Source organism: Crotalus tigris, unplaced genomic scaffold (genome assembly GCF_016545835.1).
Source record: "Crotalus tigris isolate CLP2741 ecotype Arizona unplaced genomic scaffold, ASM1654583v1 scf7180000024465.619267, whole genome shotgun sequence".
In the NCBI taxonomy this organism is placed as follows: domain Eukaryota; kingdom Metazoa; phylum Chordata; class Lepidosauria; order Squamata; family Viperidae; genus Crotalus; species Crotalus tigris.
Window position 1 is genome coordinate 24,052 of NW_024100636.1, and position 13,377 is coordinate 37,428.

General features: G+C 45.1%; 1 protein-coding gene across 1 annotated transcript in view; it reads right to left on the reverse strand.

Moving 5' to 3' along the window:
* The window catches only part of HDGFL2 (HDGF like 2), a 42,583-nt gene that overhangs the window by 1,668 nt on the left and 27,538 nt on the right, over positions 1–13,377 (reverse strand). The window contains exons 11-14 of the mRNA XM_039332850.1: positions 7,344–7,414; positions 5,508–5,578; positions 2,656–2,757; positions 245–461 (exon numbers count right to left, since the gene is read on the reverse strand). Of these exons, the coding sequence (XP_039188784.1) occupies positions 245–461; positions 2,656–2,757; positions 5,508–5,578; positions 7,344–7,414 (461 nt within the window). The remainder of the gene's footprint in view (positions 1–244; positions 462–2,655; positions 2,758–5,507; positions 5,579–7,343; positions 7,415–13,377) is intronic.

Here is a 13,377-nt window from a genome sequence, read left to right on the forward strand (position 1 = left end):
CAGCAGAAAAGGGGAACGCCGGCAAAGGGCATAAGCAAAGGGCTGGATTTCTCTCCCCCCTTTGGGGAATCCTGGGCTGCTGCTCAGGAATGGGGTTCTCTTGGGACCCCCCCTCCCCCCCCGAGAGGGGAAGCCAACAGTGCAAATCCCGCCTTAATCTCACAGCTTTCAGAATCGATATTGGACCGGGCCGGCATTTCCTGCAATTTTGGGATTTCGATTCCTGTCTCGGAAAGGGCCTTACCAGGATCCTTCTCCTCCTCCTCCTCCTCGCCCTGCTCGTTCTCCGTTTCCCCGGCCGGCAGCTTCTCCTTGTCTTTGCCCCCTTCCTCCTTCTCCACGTCCGCCCTGTGCACCTTCTGGTTGCCCCCCGTTTTGGGGCCCAGGACGCGCGATTTCAGGCAGGTGTAGACTTCGGCCGCCTTTTCCATCACATCCTTGTTGGCTTTGTAACGTCGGATCTGATGAGAACCGAAAAGAAGGAGAAAGAAGAAGAAAAAGAAAAGTTCAGCCTGGGAGGGTCTGGAAGGGCAGCTCCAAAGGGCTCCCACCAGGGCAGCTATCTGAACCCTTCAGGCTCCTGGAACTAAGGAGAAAATTTCCTGACAGTGAGAAGAATTAACCAGTGGAACAACTTTCCTCCAGAAGTTGTGGATGCGCCATCACTGGAGGTTTTTAAGAAGAGACTGGACAGCCATTTGTCTGAAATGGTGTAGGGCAGTGGTTCTCAACCTTTCTAATGCCGCGACCCCATAATGCAGTTCCCCATGTTGTGGTGACCCCCAACCACTTATACATCACCGGGTGCCAGGGGCGTGGCCAAAGAAAAAGGGAAAAAATGGCGGACTGCGTTGTTTGGCGACCCCCGTGAAATGGTCGTTCGACCCCAAATGGGGTCCCGACCCACAGGTTGAGAACCACTGGTGTAGGCTTTCCTGCCTGAGCAGGGGGTTGGACTAGATGACCTCCAAGGTCCTTTCCAGTTCCTGTTCTGTTCTATTTTTATTTTGCTATTCTATTCTATTCTATTCTACTCTATTTTGTTATTTTATTCTACTTCATCTATTCTATTCTAATTTTGTTATTATGTTCTATTCTATTATTTTGTTATTCTATTCTATTATTATTTTGTTATTCTATTCTATTTCATCTATTCTATTCTAATTTTGTTATTCTATTCTATTATTTTGTTATTCTATTCTATTCTATTATTTTGTTATTCTATTCTATTCTATGTCATCTATTCTATTCTATTTCATCTATTCCATTCTAATTTTGTTATTCTATTCTATTTCATCTATTCTATTCTATTCTTTTCTATTCCATCCCATTCTATTTTCTATTATTTTCTATTTTATTCTCTATTCTATTCTATTCTATTCTATTCTATTCTATTCTATTCTATTCTATTCTATTCTATTCTATTCTATTCTCTCTTCTATTCTTATTTTTAGTCTAGTCTAGTTTAGTCTAGTCTATCCTATCCCTATTTTATTCTGCAATTATTATGATGGTTTCTTAGTCTTCACACCCCGGTCAGCTTGATTTTAGCTGATGTGGCGGGCTAAACCCAGCCAGTGTTGCTCAGTCAATAAATATCTATGGCAGACATGTCAAACACAAGGCCCGGGGGCCGGATACGGCCCGCGAAGTGGTTTCATGCGGCCTGTGAACCCTTCCTGGAAACAGTGAGGGAACTGCTTTGGCCCTGGCCGGTCGGGAGCCAATGTACAATTTTGTGGCGGCCATCTATGCTGAAACGCATTCAGTCTTAGCTCCACAAGACCGTCAGGAAACAGCGAGGAACCAGCCCCTGCCGTGTTGGCCCCGCCCCCTGGGTGCATGCTGGGGAGGGGTCACCCTTTGTGAGGAAGGAAGAAATGCACCATGCCTTGGCGCTTGCCCCGGTCCCCCCCCCTTCTGCCAGAGACCCTCAGATCTGTCCCACTCATGCCCAGGCCCCCACAGGCACCCTTGACGCGAACGATGTAGAGCTGGCCACACCCACCCAGTAGGCCACACCCACTCTATCCACATCCACCCAGTAGGCCACGCCCACCCTGGCCACACCCACCCGGCCCCCCAAGGGCAACCGCAATGCTGATGCGGCCCTCAATGAAATTGAGTTTGACACCCCTGCTCTATGGAGATTCTTAACCATCCAAGTCACGGTGGTCCCGTTGTAGCATCATGTGATCAAAATTCAAACACTTGGCAACTGACTCCTATTTACGACGGTCGCAGCGTCCTCGGAGGGGGGGGGCTCACGTGATCCCCTTTTGCAACCTTCTGACAAGCAAAGTCAATGGGGGGGGAAGCCGGATTCACTTAACAACCGTGCTCCTAACTGTACAGCTGCAGTGATTCACTTAACAACGGTGGCAAGAAAGGCCGTAAAATGAGGCACAAATTTTTTTTTTGTTCCACTTAGCAAGAGACATTTTGGGCTCCACTGCGGTCGTTAAATCGAGGACGACCCGCGCCTAATGACCACAATTGGAGCCCAAAATTTCTCTCGCTAAGCGAGACGGTTCGGTGAGTTTTGCCCCGTTTGGAACGGCCGCTAAAAGAACTGACGTAAATCGAGGACTACGTGCACAAGCTGGGAGGGAGGGAGGAAAACAGCCACTACCACCCTCCGCCGCCCCCACGTACCTTTTTCAGGGTAGCCACGACGTTAGTGTGCTTCTGGAGGATCTGCGAAGTGACCTGCAAGCTGCCCAGCTCTTCTAACGCGCTCAGACACCTCTTGATGTCCTAAAGGGGGAAAAAGAGGATCGGGTGAGCTGACGGCCCTCGTGGGTGGACCCAGATGGGCTGACCTGATTTTACAGTCCCGGGGAAAAGCGTGCCGGGCAGCGAATCAGATTGCAAGAAGGAAGGGAGGGGCACGGGGAGTCAAGGCAACGGTTCCAGGCTTGATTAGAGGAAACTCCAGGCTTGATTGGAGGAACTCCGGCCTTCAATCAAGGGGGGGGGGGAGGAGAAAAATATACCTGGACGTCCAGGTGTCCTTCAACAATGAAGGGGATGTTTCTTGACCTTGGCCGTTTGAAGAAGTGTGGACTTCAATTCCTAGAATTCTGGGAGTGGAAGTCCACCCATCTTAAAGCAACCTAGCTGGGGAATTCTGAGAGGTGAACTCCACCCATCTTAAAGCATGTTGGCTGGGGAATTCTAGGAGTGGAAGTCCACCCACCTTAAAGCATACTGATTAAGGAATTCTGGGAGTTGAAGTCCACTCAGCTTAAAGCACGCTAGCTTCAGAATTCTGGGAGTTGAAGTCCACCCATTTTAAAGTATGTTGGCTGGGGAATTCTGGGAGTCGAAGTCCATCCATCTTAAAGCTTTCTGGCTGAGGAATTGTGGGAGTGGAAGACCACCCAACACATTCTAGCTGGGGAATTCTGGGAATGGAAGCCCACCCAACCTAATGTCCCCATGATTGAAAAACACTGACTTAAATGAACAACAGGATCCTCCAATATCCCTGGACAGTACTTAATATTTATTTGCTACGTATATGTAGGGGTGTGGGTCTATACATATGTTGTATATAGTTATGTTTAGGTGTGTGTCATGGATGTGTTTCACTTTGAGAGCGGGCAACTAAATTTCATTTTTGATGTGTGCCGTTGTGCCCACAGTAAAAAAATGACAAAGGTTATCCTATCTTATCTTACATCTTATCTTATCTTACATCTTAGTTTATCTTATCTTACATCTTATCTTATCTTACATCTTATCTTATCTTACATCTTATCTTATCTTACATCTTATCTTATCTTATAGGAGGAAGGGGGTTTGAAGCTTATGTGACCGAGCTGACTGGCTAGCCAACTCAGATGGGGAATATAGCTGAAGTCTGAATCTGGAAGCCAGATTCTCCTGCCCCTGAAACTGGAAGCCAAGCAAGGTGGAGTGTTTTGTGATTTATTAGAATTTTCTTGACTTCATAACTCAAGGCAGCAAGTATATATAATACTCCTTCTTCCTCTTTTCCCCATGACAACAACACTGTGAGGTGGATTGTGCTGAGACGGATGCCTTGGCCGAAAGTCACCCAGTTGGCTTTCGAACTGAAGGTGGGACTAGAACTCCCCTCTCCTGGCAATTGGCTCAGAATCACCTAGCTGGCTTTTGTGCCCAAGGCGGGACTAGAACTCACGGTCGCTTGGTAATTGGCCCCAAATCACCCAGCCTAAGGTGAGACTAGAACTCTTAAATCTTCTGGTGATTAGCCCAAATCATCAGCTGGCATTCAGGCCTAAGGTGGGACTAGAATTCTCCATCTCCTGGTGATTGGAGCAAATCACCAGCCGGCATTCAGGCCTAAGGCGGGACTAGAATTCTCCATCTCCTGGTGATTGGAGCAAATCACCAGCTGGCATTCAGGCCTAAGGCGGGACTAGAATTCTCCATCTCCCTGGCATATGACACCAGTTCGCTTAGCGAAAATGTTTAAAAATGTTTCGGATATTTGCTGGAAATGTAAACAACATCCAGACACTTATTACTATGCCTGGTGGACATGCCCTATCGCTAAGAAATATTGGTCTAAGATCCATAGATGGTTGGAAAAGACGATGAAGCTACAAACAGAATTTAAACCAGAATTGTTTTTGTTAGGAATATTAAGATCTAATTATGGCAAAGAGAATGACTACTTGATATTGCATGTTTTAACTGCTGCAAGGATAGGATTTGCCCAATTTTGGAAAAATGAGAATCTACCATCTGACCAGATTATTACCAAAATTTTAGAGTGTGCAGAAATGGATAGACTAACATTAGAAATGAAAGAAAAAGATGATTCAATTTATTTTAGACCTTGGGAAAATTTTTATCAATGGTTAGAGACACGTTAGAACGTGAAGGATTTAATATTTTAGAATAGATGACTGATTTTTAATTGAGTTCTAACTAACATTTTGATGATACGATTACTTTTCCTGATTTACTGATTTTCATTTGTTACTTTTGATTGTTAGGATTTATTTTTTGGGGGGAGATTTTATTAGTAGTGTTTACTTAATAGATCAACGTATTTGTTTACTAATTGTTTTTAATATGTTACAGTTTAAGCTTTGTTAAAAATGGTTGAATATGATATTTACTCGTTATTATGATCCGGACGGTGGCTTGTTTGTTGAAATATGTGATTTTACCTTTCCTTATTTCACCCTAATTCATTATTTCCTTCCCCTCCCTCTTTCCCTTTACCCCTCCCTTTACCATACCTGTATTGTTCCTATTTTTCCTCACCTATATAAATTTAATAAAATTTTGTTAAAAAAAAAAAAAGAATTCTCCATCTCCTGGTGACTGGACCAAATCACCAGCTGGCATTCATGCCGAAGGCGGGACTAGAACTCACTGACTCCTGGCGATTGGCCCAAAGTCACCGAGGCAGCTTTTATGCTTAAGGCAAGACTAGAACTCACCAAATCCTGGTTTCTAGCCTGGTAACTTAGCCACTAGACCCAAACTGGCTCCAAATAGCTTACCGGATTGTCCACTTTGAGGGCAAACTTGATCTCACTGTGCAATTTCTGAAGCTTCTCTTCAACGGTTGGCTCTGCAGTGGGAAGAACGTTTTTTTTTTAAACTCTGCCCCACTAGCCTGATGGATTCCCACAGCAGCTCCCTCTACAGGGGCATTGACTGGCTAGCCCAGGGGTCTTCAAACTCGGCCCTTTTATGACTGGTGGACTTCAACTCCCAGAATTCCTCAGCCAGGCACACGTGCCTGGCTGAGGAATTCTGGGAGTTGAAGTCCACCAGTCATAAAAGGGCCGAGTTTGAAGACCCCTGGGCTAGGCATATATCTGCTCTAGGTCCAGGCAATCAAAGGGGTCCTGGCTCTTCTGATTTGATTCCTTGAATCACCACCACCACCCTTGCAAGGTAGGCCGGCGTTCAGCAAACAAAGCTCAAACAGTGGAAGGAATCTTACGATGCCCCCTTTGGTCAAGGGCAGGGGTAGGCAACCTTGGCTCTTTTATGACTCGTGGACTTCAACTCCCAGAATTCCTGAGCCAGCCTGGCTCAGCTTGGAAACCTCTCCCTTTCCCCTCAGTATGGCTGGATCAGGAATTCTGGGAGTTGAAGTCCACGAGTCATAAAAGAGCCAAGGTTGCCTATCCCTGGTCAAGGGGGTTCAGTCAGAGGCTGGATGGAGATGCTTTAAATTGGATTCCTGCACTGAACCAGGGTTAGACTTGATGACCTCAATGGAAAGACCCGGCTGAGAGCAAGCTGGGCCCAAACTGGCTGGGCAGCAACTACAGGCAATTCTCAAATGTCCCTTTTTGTGGCAACTGAAGCCTCCTGGGCTGTTGACAGCTGACACTCCACAACCCAATTTCTTCCCAACGTGAGGAAAGACTGAAAATATTTCAAAAAGGGAAACAATAGTAATGTTCCAGTATTTGAGGGGCTGCCACAAAGAAGACGAAGGGGTCAATTTATTCTCCAAAGCGCCTGAAGGCAGGACAAGAAACAACGGATGGAAACTAAATCAAGGAGAGAAGCAACCTGGAACTAAGGAGAAACTTCCTGACAGTTAGAACAATTAACCAGTGGAACCACCTGCCTCCAGAAGCTGCGAATGCTCCAACACTGGAGATTTTTAAGAAGAAACCGGACGACCGTTTTATCTGGAATGGGATAGGGCAGTGATGGCGAACCTTTTAGAGACCGAGTGCCCAAACTGCAACCCAAAACCCACTTAGTATCGTCGGGTGCCAGGTGGGTGTGGCCCACTCGGCGGGTGCAGCTGCAGTAGTCATGGCAGACTGGGTGGGCGTGGCCACTGGATGGGTGTGGCTACTGGATGGGTGTGGCTGCAGTAGTCATGGCAGATTGGGTGGGCATGGCCGGGGTGGGCATGGCCACCTTGACGTTGCTTATGGGGAGGGACACCTGTGAGAGCTGGCCATGGTTGGGGGAGATCCAGGGGGTCTCTGGCGGGTGGGATGGTGGGCTCCCCAATGGCGGCTCCAGGCTGGCTGGCCTTAGGTCAGTGATGGAGAACTTTTAGAGACCACATGTGCTGAGGCGATGGCGTGTGCCCACAGAGAGGGCTCCGCGTGTCGCCTCTGGCACCTGTGCCATAGGTTCGCCACCACTGGGGTAGGGTTTCCTGCCTGAGCAGGGGGGCTGGACTAGATGACCTCCAGGGTCCCTTCCCACTCTGGTTATTCTGTTCAAGCCCAACCTCTGTCAACATGGATACTAGGCTGCCATCAACTCGGTGACCTCCGACGTGCAAGTAAACGATACTCAAGGTCCTTGGTCATCCAAAGATGGCCCCTGCAATTTTTTTTTATTTTTATTTTTACCTTTTTTCTTCTCCAATTTTCTTTCCGACAGCAGATCGGACTTCTTCCTGCCTCGTTCGGCTCTCAGAGACCTACGGGGGAGAAAACGGCAGAAGGGAGGCGTCAAAGGAGGGAAGGGAGAACGACACCAGACGGCTAACGAGTTCTCTGGGCAGAACTGCCAATCAGCTACCTCAAATTATCGGGAGCGTCAAGAGACAGGTGAGGAGGGAACTGAACTCAGCCAGTTCACTGGACCTATTTAGAAAGACAGCAGGCCTCGAAACCCAAGAATATTTAATAATAATAATAATAATAATAATAATAATAATAATAATAATAATAACTGGAGAAGATAACAAAAAGCAAAAGCAAGCAAGGATAGTACCAATAGTCATAGGCGCCTTGGGTGCAATCCCAAAACAACTGGAGCACCACTTGAACACCACTGGCATTGACAAATTCGCGATTAGTCAATTGCAAAAGGCGGCCTTACTAGGAACTGCTTCCATCCTGCGACGATACCATCAAACATCCACATCTGCCTATCCCAGGTCCTGGGTAAGGACTCGATAGGTAGACAAAATGCCAAATCCAATCTGAACATCTGGCTGACTGTGCGATGATCCATAATAATACATGGATTGACTACAAAAAGGCATTTGACTCTCTGCCACATGACTGGATAATAAAGTGCCTAGAAATAACAGGAGTCAGTAGAAACATCAGAAAATTTGTGCAAAGATCGATGGCACAATGGAAGACACAGTTGCAGATCAATGGTGAGAGACTGGGAGAGGTTAATATCAAGAGAGAATATTTCAAGGAGATTCATTGTCACCATTACTATTTGTTATTGCACTGTTTCCTCTGTCAACAATACTGAATAACTCAGGACATGGCTATCAAACATCAAAAACATCTACCAGACTATCCCATCTCCTTTACATGAATGATCTGAAGCTGTATGGAAAAACATCATCTGAAATAGAATCGCTGCTCAACACTGTCCGTATATATAGCCAAGATATTGTTATGGAGTTTGGCTTGGACAAATGTGCCACACTTACTATCAAACAAGGAAAAGTAGTGAAAACTGAAGGAATCAAGATGCCCCACCAAAATAACATTAAGAGTCAGGATGAGGAAGATTACTACAAATACTTGGGTATCCTTCAAGCTGACAACATCAAGCACACTGAAGTCAAGAAAAAGATTAGAGTGAATACATCAAGAGAGTGAAGAAGATCTTAAAGTCCAAACTCAATGGAGGAAATACCATAAAGGCAATCAACACCTGGGCAATTCCAGTCATTAGGTACACAGCTGGAATAGTGGACTGGACTCAAGCAGAACTAAAAGCAATGGATAGGAAGACCAGAAAAATAATGACAATGAATCATGCCCTTCATCCACGCAGTGACATTGACAGACTTTATCTACCAAGGCAAATAGGTGGGTGTGGAATGCTACAAGAACATCAGATGGTTGAAGAAGAAAAAATGGCTTTGGAAGAATATCTGAAGAACAATGATGAAGATGCACTGAAATTAGTATATCAGGAAGGCTTACTGACTACTGGAGAGACCAAACTGGCCTACAAGAAAGACCAAATGAAGAACAGAATAGAGGCATGGGAAGACAAAGCACTACATGGCCAATACATGAAAAAAATAGCTGGGAAAGCAGATAATAACAAGACCTGGCAATGGCTAAGAGCAGGAAAATTGAAGAAAGAGACCGAGGGACTAATTCTGGCTGCACAAGACCAAGCCTTAAGGACAAATGCATACAAAGTCAAAATTGAGAAGACAGCAACAGACAGTAAGTGCCGCCTATGCAAAGAAGCTGAAGAAACAGTGGACCACTTGGTAAGCTGTTGCAAGAAGATTGCACAGACTGATTACAAGCAGCGGCATGACAAAGTAGCAACAATGTGCATTGGAAGATCTGCAAAAAATATCATTTGCCTGTAAGCAAAAACTGGTGGGATCATAAAATAGAGAAAGTCATAGAAAATGATAAAATTAAACTGCTCTGGGACTTCAGAATTCAAACAGACAAGCACCTGCAACATAACACCCCAGACTTAACAATTGTCGATAAGAAAGACAAAAAAGTCTGGATAGTGGAAGTGGCAGTGCCTGGAGACAGCAGAATAGAAGAGAAAGAACTGGAGAAGATAACAAAATACAAAGACCTACAAATAGAAATAGAAAGACTGTGGCAAAAGCAAGCAAGGGTAGTACCAATAGTCATAGGCTCCTTGGGTGCAATCCCAAAACAACTGGAGCACCACTTGAACACCATTGGCATTGACAAATTCGCTATTAGTCAATTGCAAAAGGCGGCCTTACTAGGAACTTCTTCCATCCTGCGACGATATCTGTAATACCATCAAACATCCACATCTGCCTATCCCAGGTCCTGGGTAAGGACTCGATAGGTAGACAAAATGCCAAATCCAGTCTGAACATCTGGCTGACTGTGCGATGATCCATAATAATAATAATAAAGTTGGAAGGGACCTTGGAGGTCATCTAGTCCAACCCCCTGCTCAGGCAGGAAACCCTATACCATTTCAGACAAATGGCTGTCCAGTCTCTTCTTAAAAACTTCCAGTGTTGGAGCATTCACCGCTTCTGGAGGCAGGTTGTTCCACTGGTTAATTGTTCTAACTGTCAGGAAGTTTCTCCTTAGTTCTAGGTTGCTTCTCTCCTTGATTAGTTTCCATCTGTTGCTTCTTGTCCTGCCTTCAGGCGCTTTGGAGAATAGGTTGACTCCCTCTTCTTTGGGGCAGCCCCTGAGATACTGGAAGGCTGCTATCATGTCCCTCCTCGTCCTTCTCTTCATCAGACTAGACATCCCCAATTCCTGTTCTTCGTATGTTTTGGTCTCCAGTCCCCTAATCATATTTATTGCTCTTCTCTGCCCTCTTTCTAGAGTTTCAACATCTTTTTTACATCGTGGTGACCAAAACTGGATGCCGTATTCCACGTGTGGCCTTACCAAGGCATTGTAAAGTGGTTTTAACACTTCACGTGATCTTGATTCTCTCCCTCTGTTAATGCAGCCCAGCACTGTGTTGGCTTTTTTGGCAGCTGCAGCACACGGCTGGCTCCTATTTAAGGGATTATCCACTAGGACTCCGAGATCCCTCTCACAGTTGCTACTATTGAGCAAGGTACCCCCTATACTATACCTGTACATTTGGTTTTCTTGCCTAAATCTAGAACCCTATTTTTTTCACCATTGAATTTCATTTTAAATTTAATCAAGAAATAAGATTTATATAAAATGTTTTATAGATGGCACATGATACCAGTAAGATTAGCGAAAATGCTTAAAAATTTTAAGAAATAATTGTTGGAAGTGTAAACAAAAGCCAGGTACCTATTACCATATCTGGTGGGTATGTTTTAGTGCAAAAAAAATTTTGGTTTAAGATTCATACATGGCTGGAAAAGATGACTGAAATACAGATAGAATTTAAGCCAGAACTGTTTTTGTTAGGAATATTAAGATCCAATTATGGGAAAGAGAATGAATATTTAATATTACATGTATTGACAGCTGTGAGAATAGCATTTGCTCAATATTGGAAAAATGAAAACACACCATCTGATGAGATCATAATTAGGAAAATCTTAGAATGTGCAGAAATGGACAGATTAACTTTAGAAATTAAAGAGAAAGAAGACTCAGTCTATTTTAAAACGTGGGAAAATTTCTACCAAAGGTTAGCAAAACGAACGAGCGAGAAATGATGGTGAAATTTAACAAGATGAATGATATTTACTGATTAATTGATATGCTTTATGATCACTGTTATTTTTATTGATTATAGCCATTTACTATCATACTAATTATTGTTATTGAATACTTGTATCCGGACAATAGTTTGCTTGCTAAAGCGTGGAAATGTTACTGGGAGTAACCCCATTGTTGTACCTACCCTTATCCTAACCCCATCCCTGAACCCTACCCTGAACCCCAATACCCATACTGACCCTATCCGTCCCCTACCTTGATAAAATCTAATAAAATATTGTTAAAAAAATAAATAAATAAACCTTACAAGCTGCGAGCAACATTACACAGGCAGTCCACAGGTTGCAACCACTAGTTAATGGAACGTTTAATGTTGCGACGGCCCTGGGAAGAAAGGGACTCAGAAGCAGTCCTTGCAGTTGTAACCGATGCTGCCTGTCTGTGGTCACGTAATCAAAATTTGGGTGCTTGGCAACGGGCATGGATTTACGACATTCGCACGATTCAGGTGGTTGCCATTTGCAACGTTCCTAATGGGGGAAAGCCAGATTCGCTTAACGACTGTGTGATTCGCCTAACGACCACAGGGGTTCGCTTAACAACTACAGCAAAAAAGGTCGTAAAATTGAGCACGACTCACTTAAGAACCCCCTTGCTAAAACACAGAAATACTGGTCCCATTTTAAGTACCTGGGAGTGCAGCTAACTAACCATCTGAAGGTCCCTTCATATGTTATCTTTAGTGAAGGGTGCAAACTAGCATCTGCATTTCTTGTGTGGGATGAGAAGAGCACAGCTTTCCCCTTCTGTCCCAGCCACTTCTGACAGAGGCACAATGGAGAGCGTCTTAACAAACTGTCTGGTTCGGTGGTAGCAGAGCCTCAGATAGAAGGTCCATACAGAGAGTGGTGAGGACAGCTGAGGAGGTTATAGGAAGCTCGCTTCCCGTGAGTCAGGATGGAAGGTCCATACAGGGAGTGGTGAGGACAGCTGAGAAGGTTATAGGAAGCTCGCTTCCTGTGATTCAGGATGGAAGGTCCATACAGAGAGTGGTAAGGACAGCTGAGAAGGTTATACGAAGCTCGCTTCCCATGAGTCAGGATGGAAGGTCCATACAGAGAGTGATGAGGACAGCTGAGAAGATTATAGGAAGCTCGCTTCCCTTGAATCAGGATGGAAGGTTCACACAGAGAGTGATGAGGACAGCTGAGAAGATTATAGGAAGCTCGCTTCCCGTGAGTCAGGATGGAAGGTCTATACAGAGAGTGGTAAGGACAGCTGAGGTTATAGGAAGCTCACTTCCCATGATTCAGGACGGAAGGTCCTTACAGAGAGTGGTAAGGACAGCTGAGATTATAGGACGCTCGCTTCCCATGATTCAGGATGGAAGATCCACAAGGAGAGTGGTAAGGACAGCTGAGAAGATTATAGGAAGCTCGCTTCCCTTGAGTCAGGATGGAAGGTCCACACAGAGGGTGGTGAGGACAGTTGCGAAGATTATAGGAATCTCGCTTCCCGTGAGTCAGGATGGAAGGTCCATACAGAGAGTGGTGAGGACAGCTGAGGTTATAGGAAGCTCACTTCCCATGATTCAGGACTGGAAGGTCCTTACAGAGAATGGTAAGGACAGCTGAGATTATAGGACACTCGCTTCCCATGACTCAGGACGGAAGATCCATAAGGAGAGTGGTAAGGACAGCTGAGAAGATTATAGGAAGCTTGCTTCCTGTAATTCAGGATACTGCTTATAAACGCTCATATGTGCTTAGAGCTCGAAGCATTGTTGGAGACCCCACCCCACTTCATGGTCTGTGCCAACCCTGACTTACGTTCACCTACATTTTGCCTTCGCTTGCAGCTTGCCAATAACAGGGAGAGGGGTGGATGGAATGCGAGGGGGGGGGGAGAATGGTATTCAAACATCCACCCACATGCGACACTGCTGTCATCTCAAGGACACACTGAGCAAAATGAACAAAACAGATTGGTGGACGTTTTGCGTGACCCGGAGGGAAAAGGGGGAATTAACTACACCTGCTTTTGCGCGGGAAACCCAGATCTGGTTTTGCTTCTTCTGTGCCAAAGTGATTTATTCAGTAAAGTTTTATATTAGGTAAAATAATGTTCCAGGAGTTCCTTTTCCTGGATTGGCAGTCTGTTTCTGTTGGGGAACTCTCTGCTAGGGAAACGTTGGTATGAAAATACATATACATTGATGGAAGGAATGTAAAAGCACACGACGCACTTGGATAAAAATGCTGTAGAGAAAACTGGCCTGTGGGCG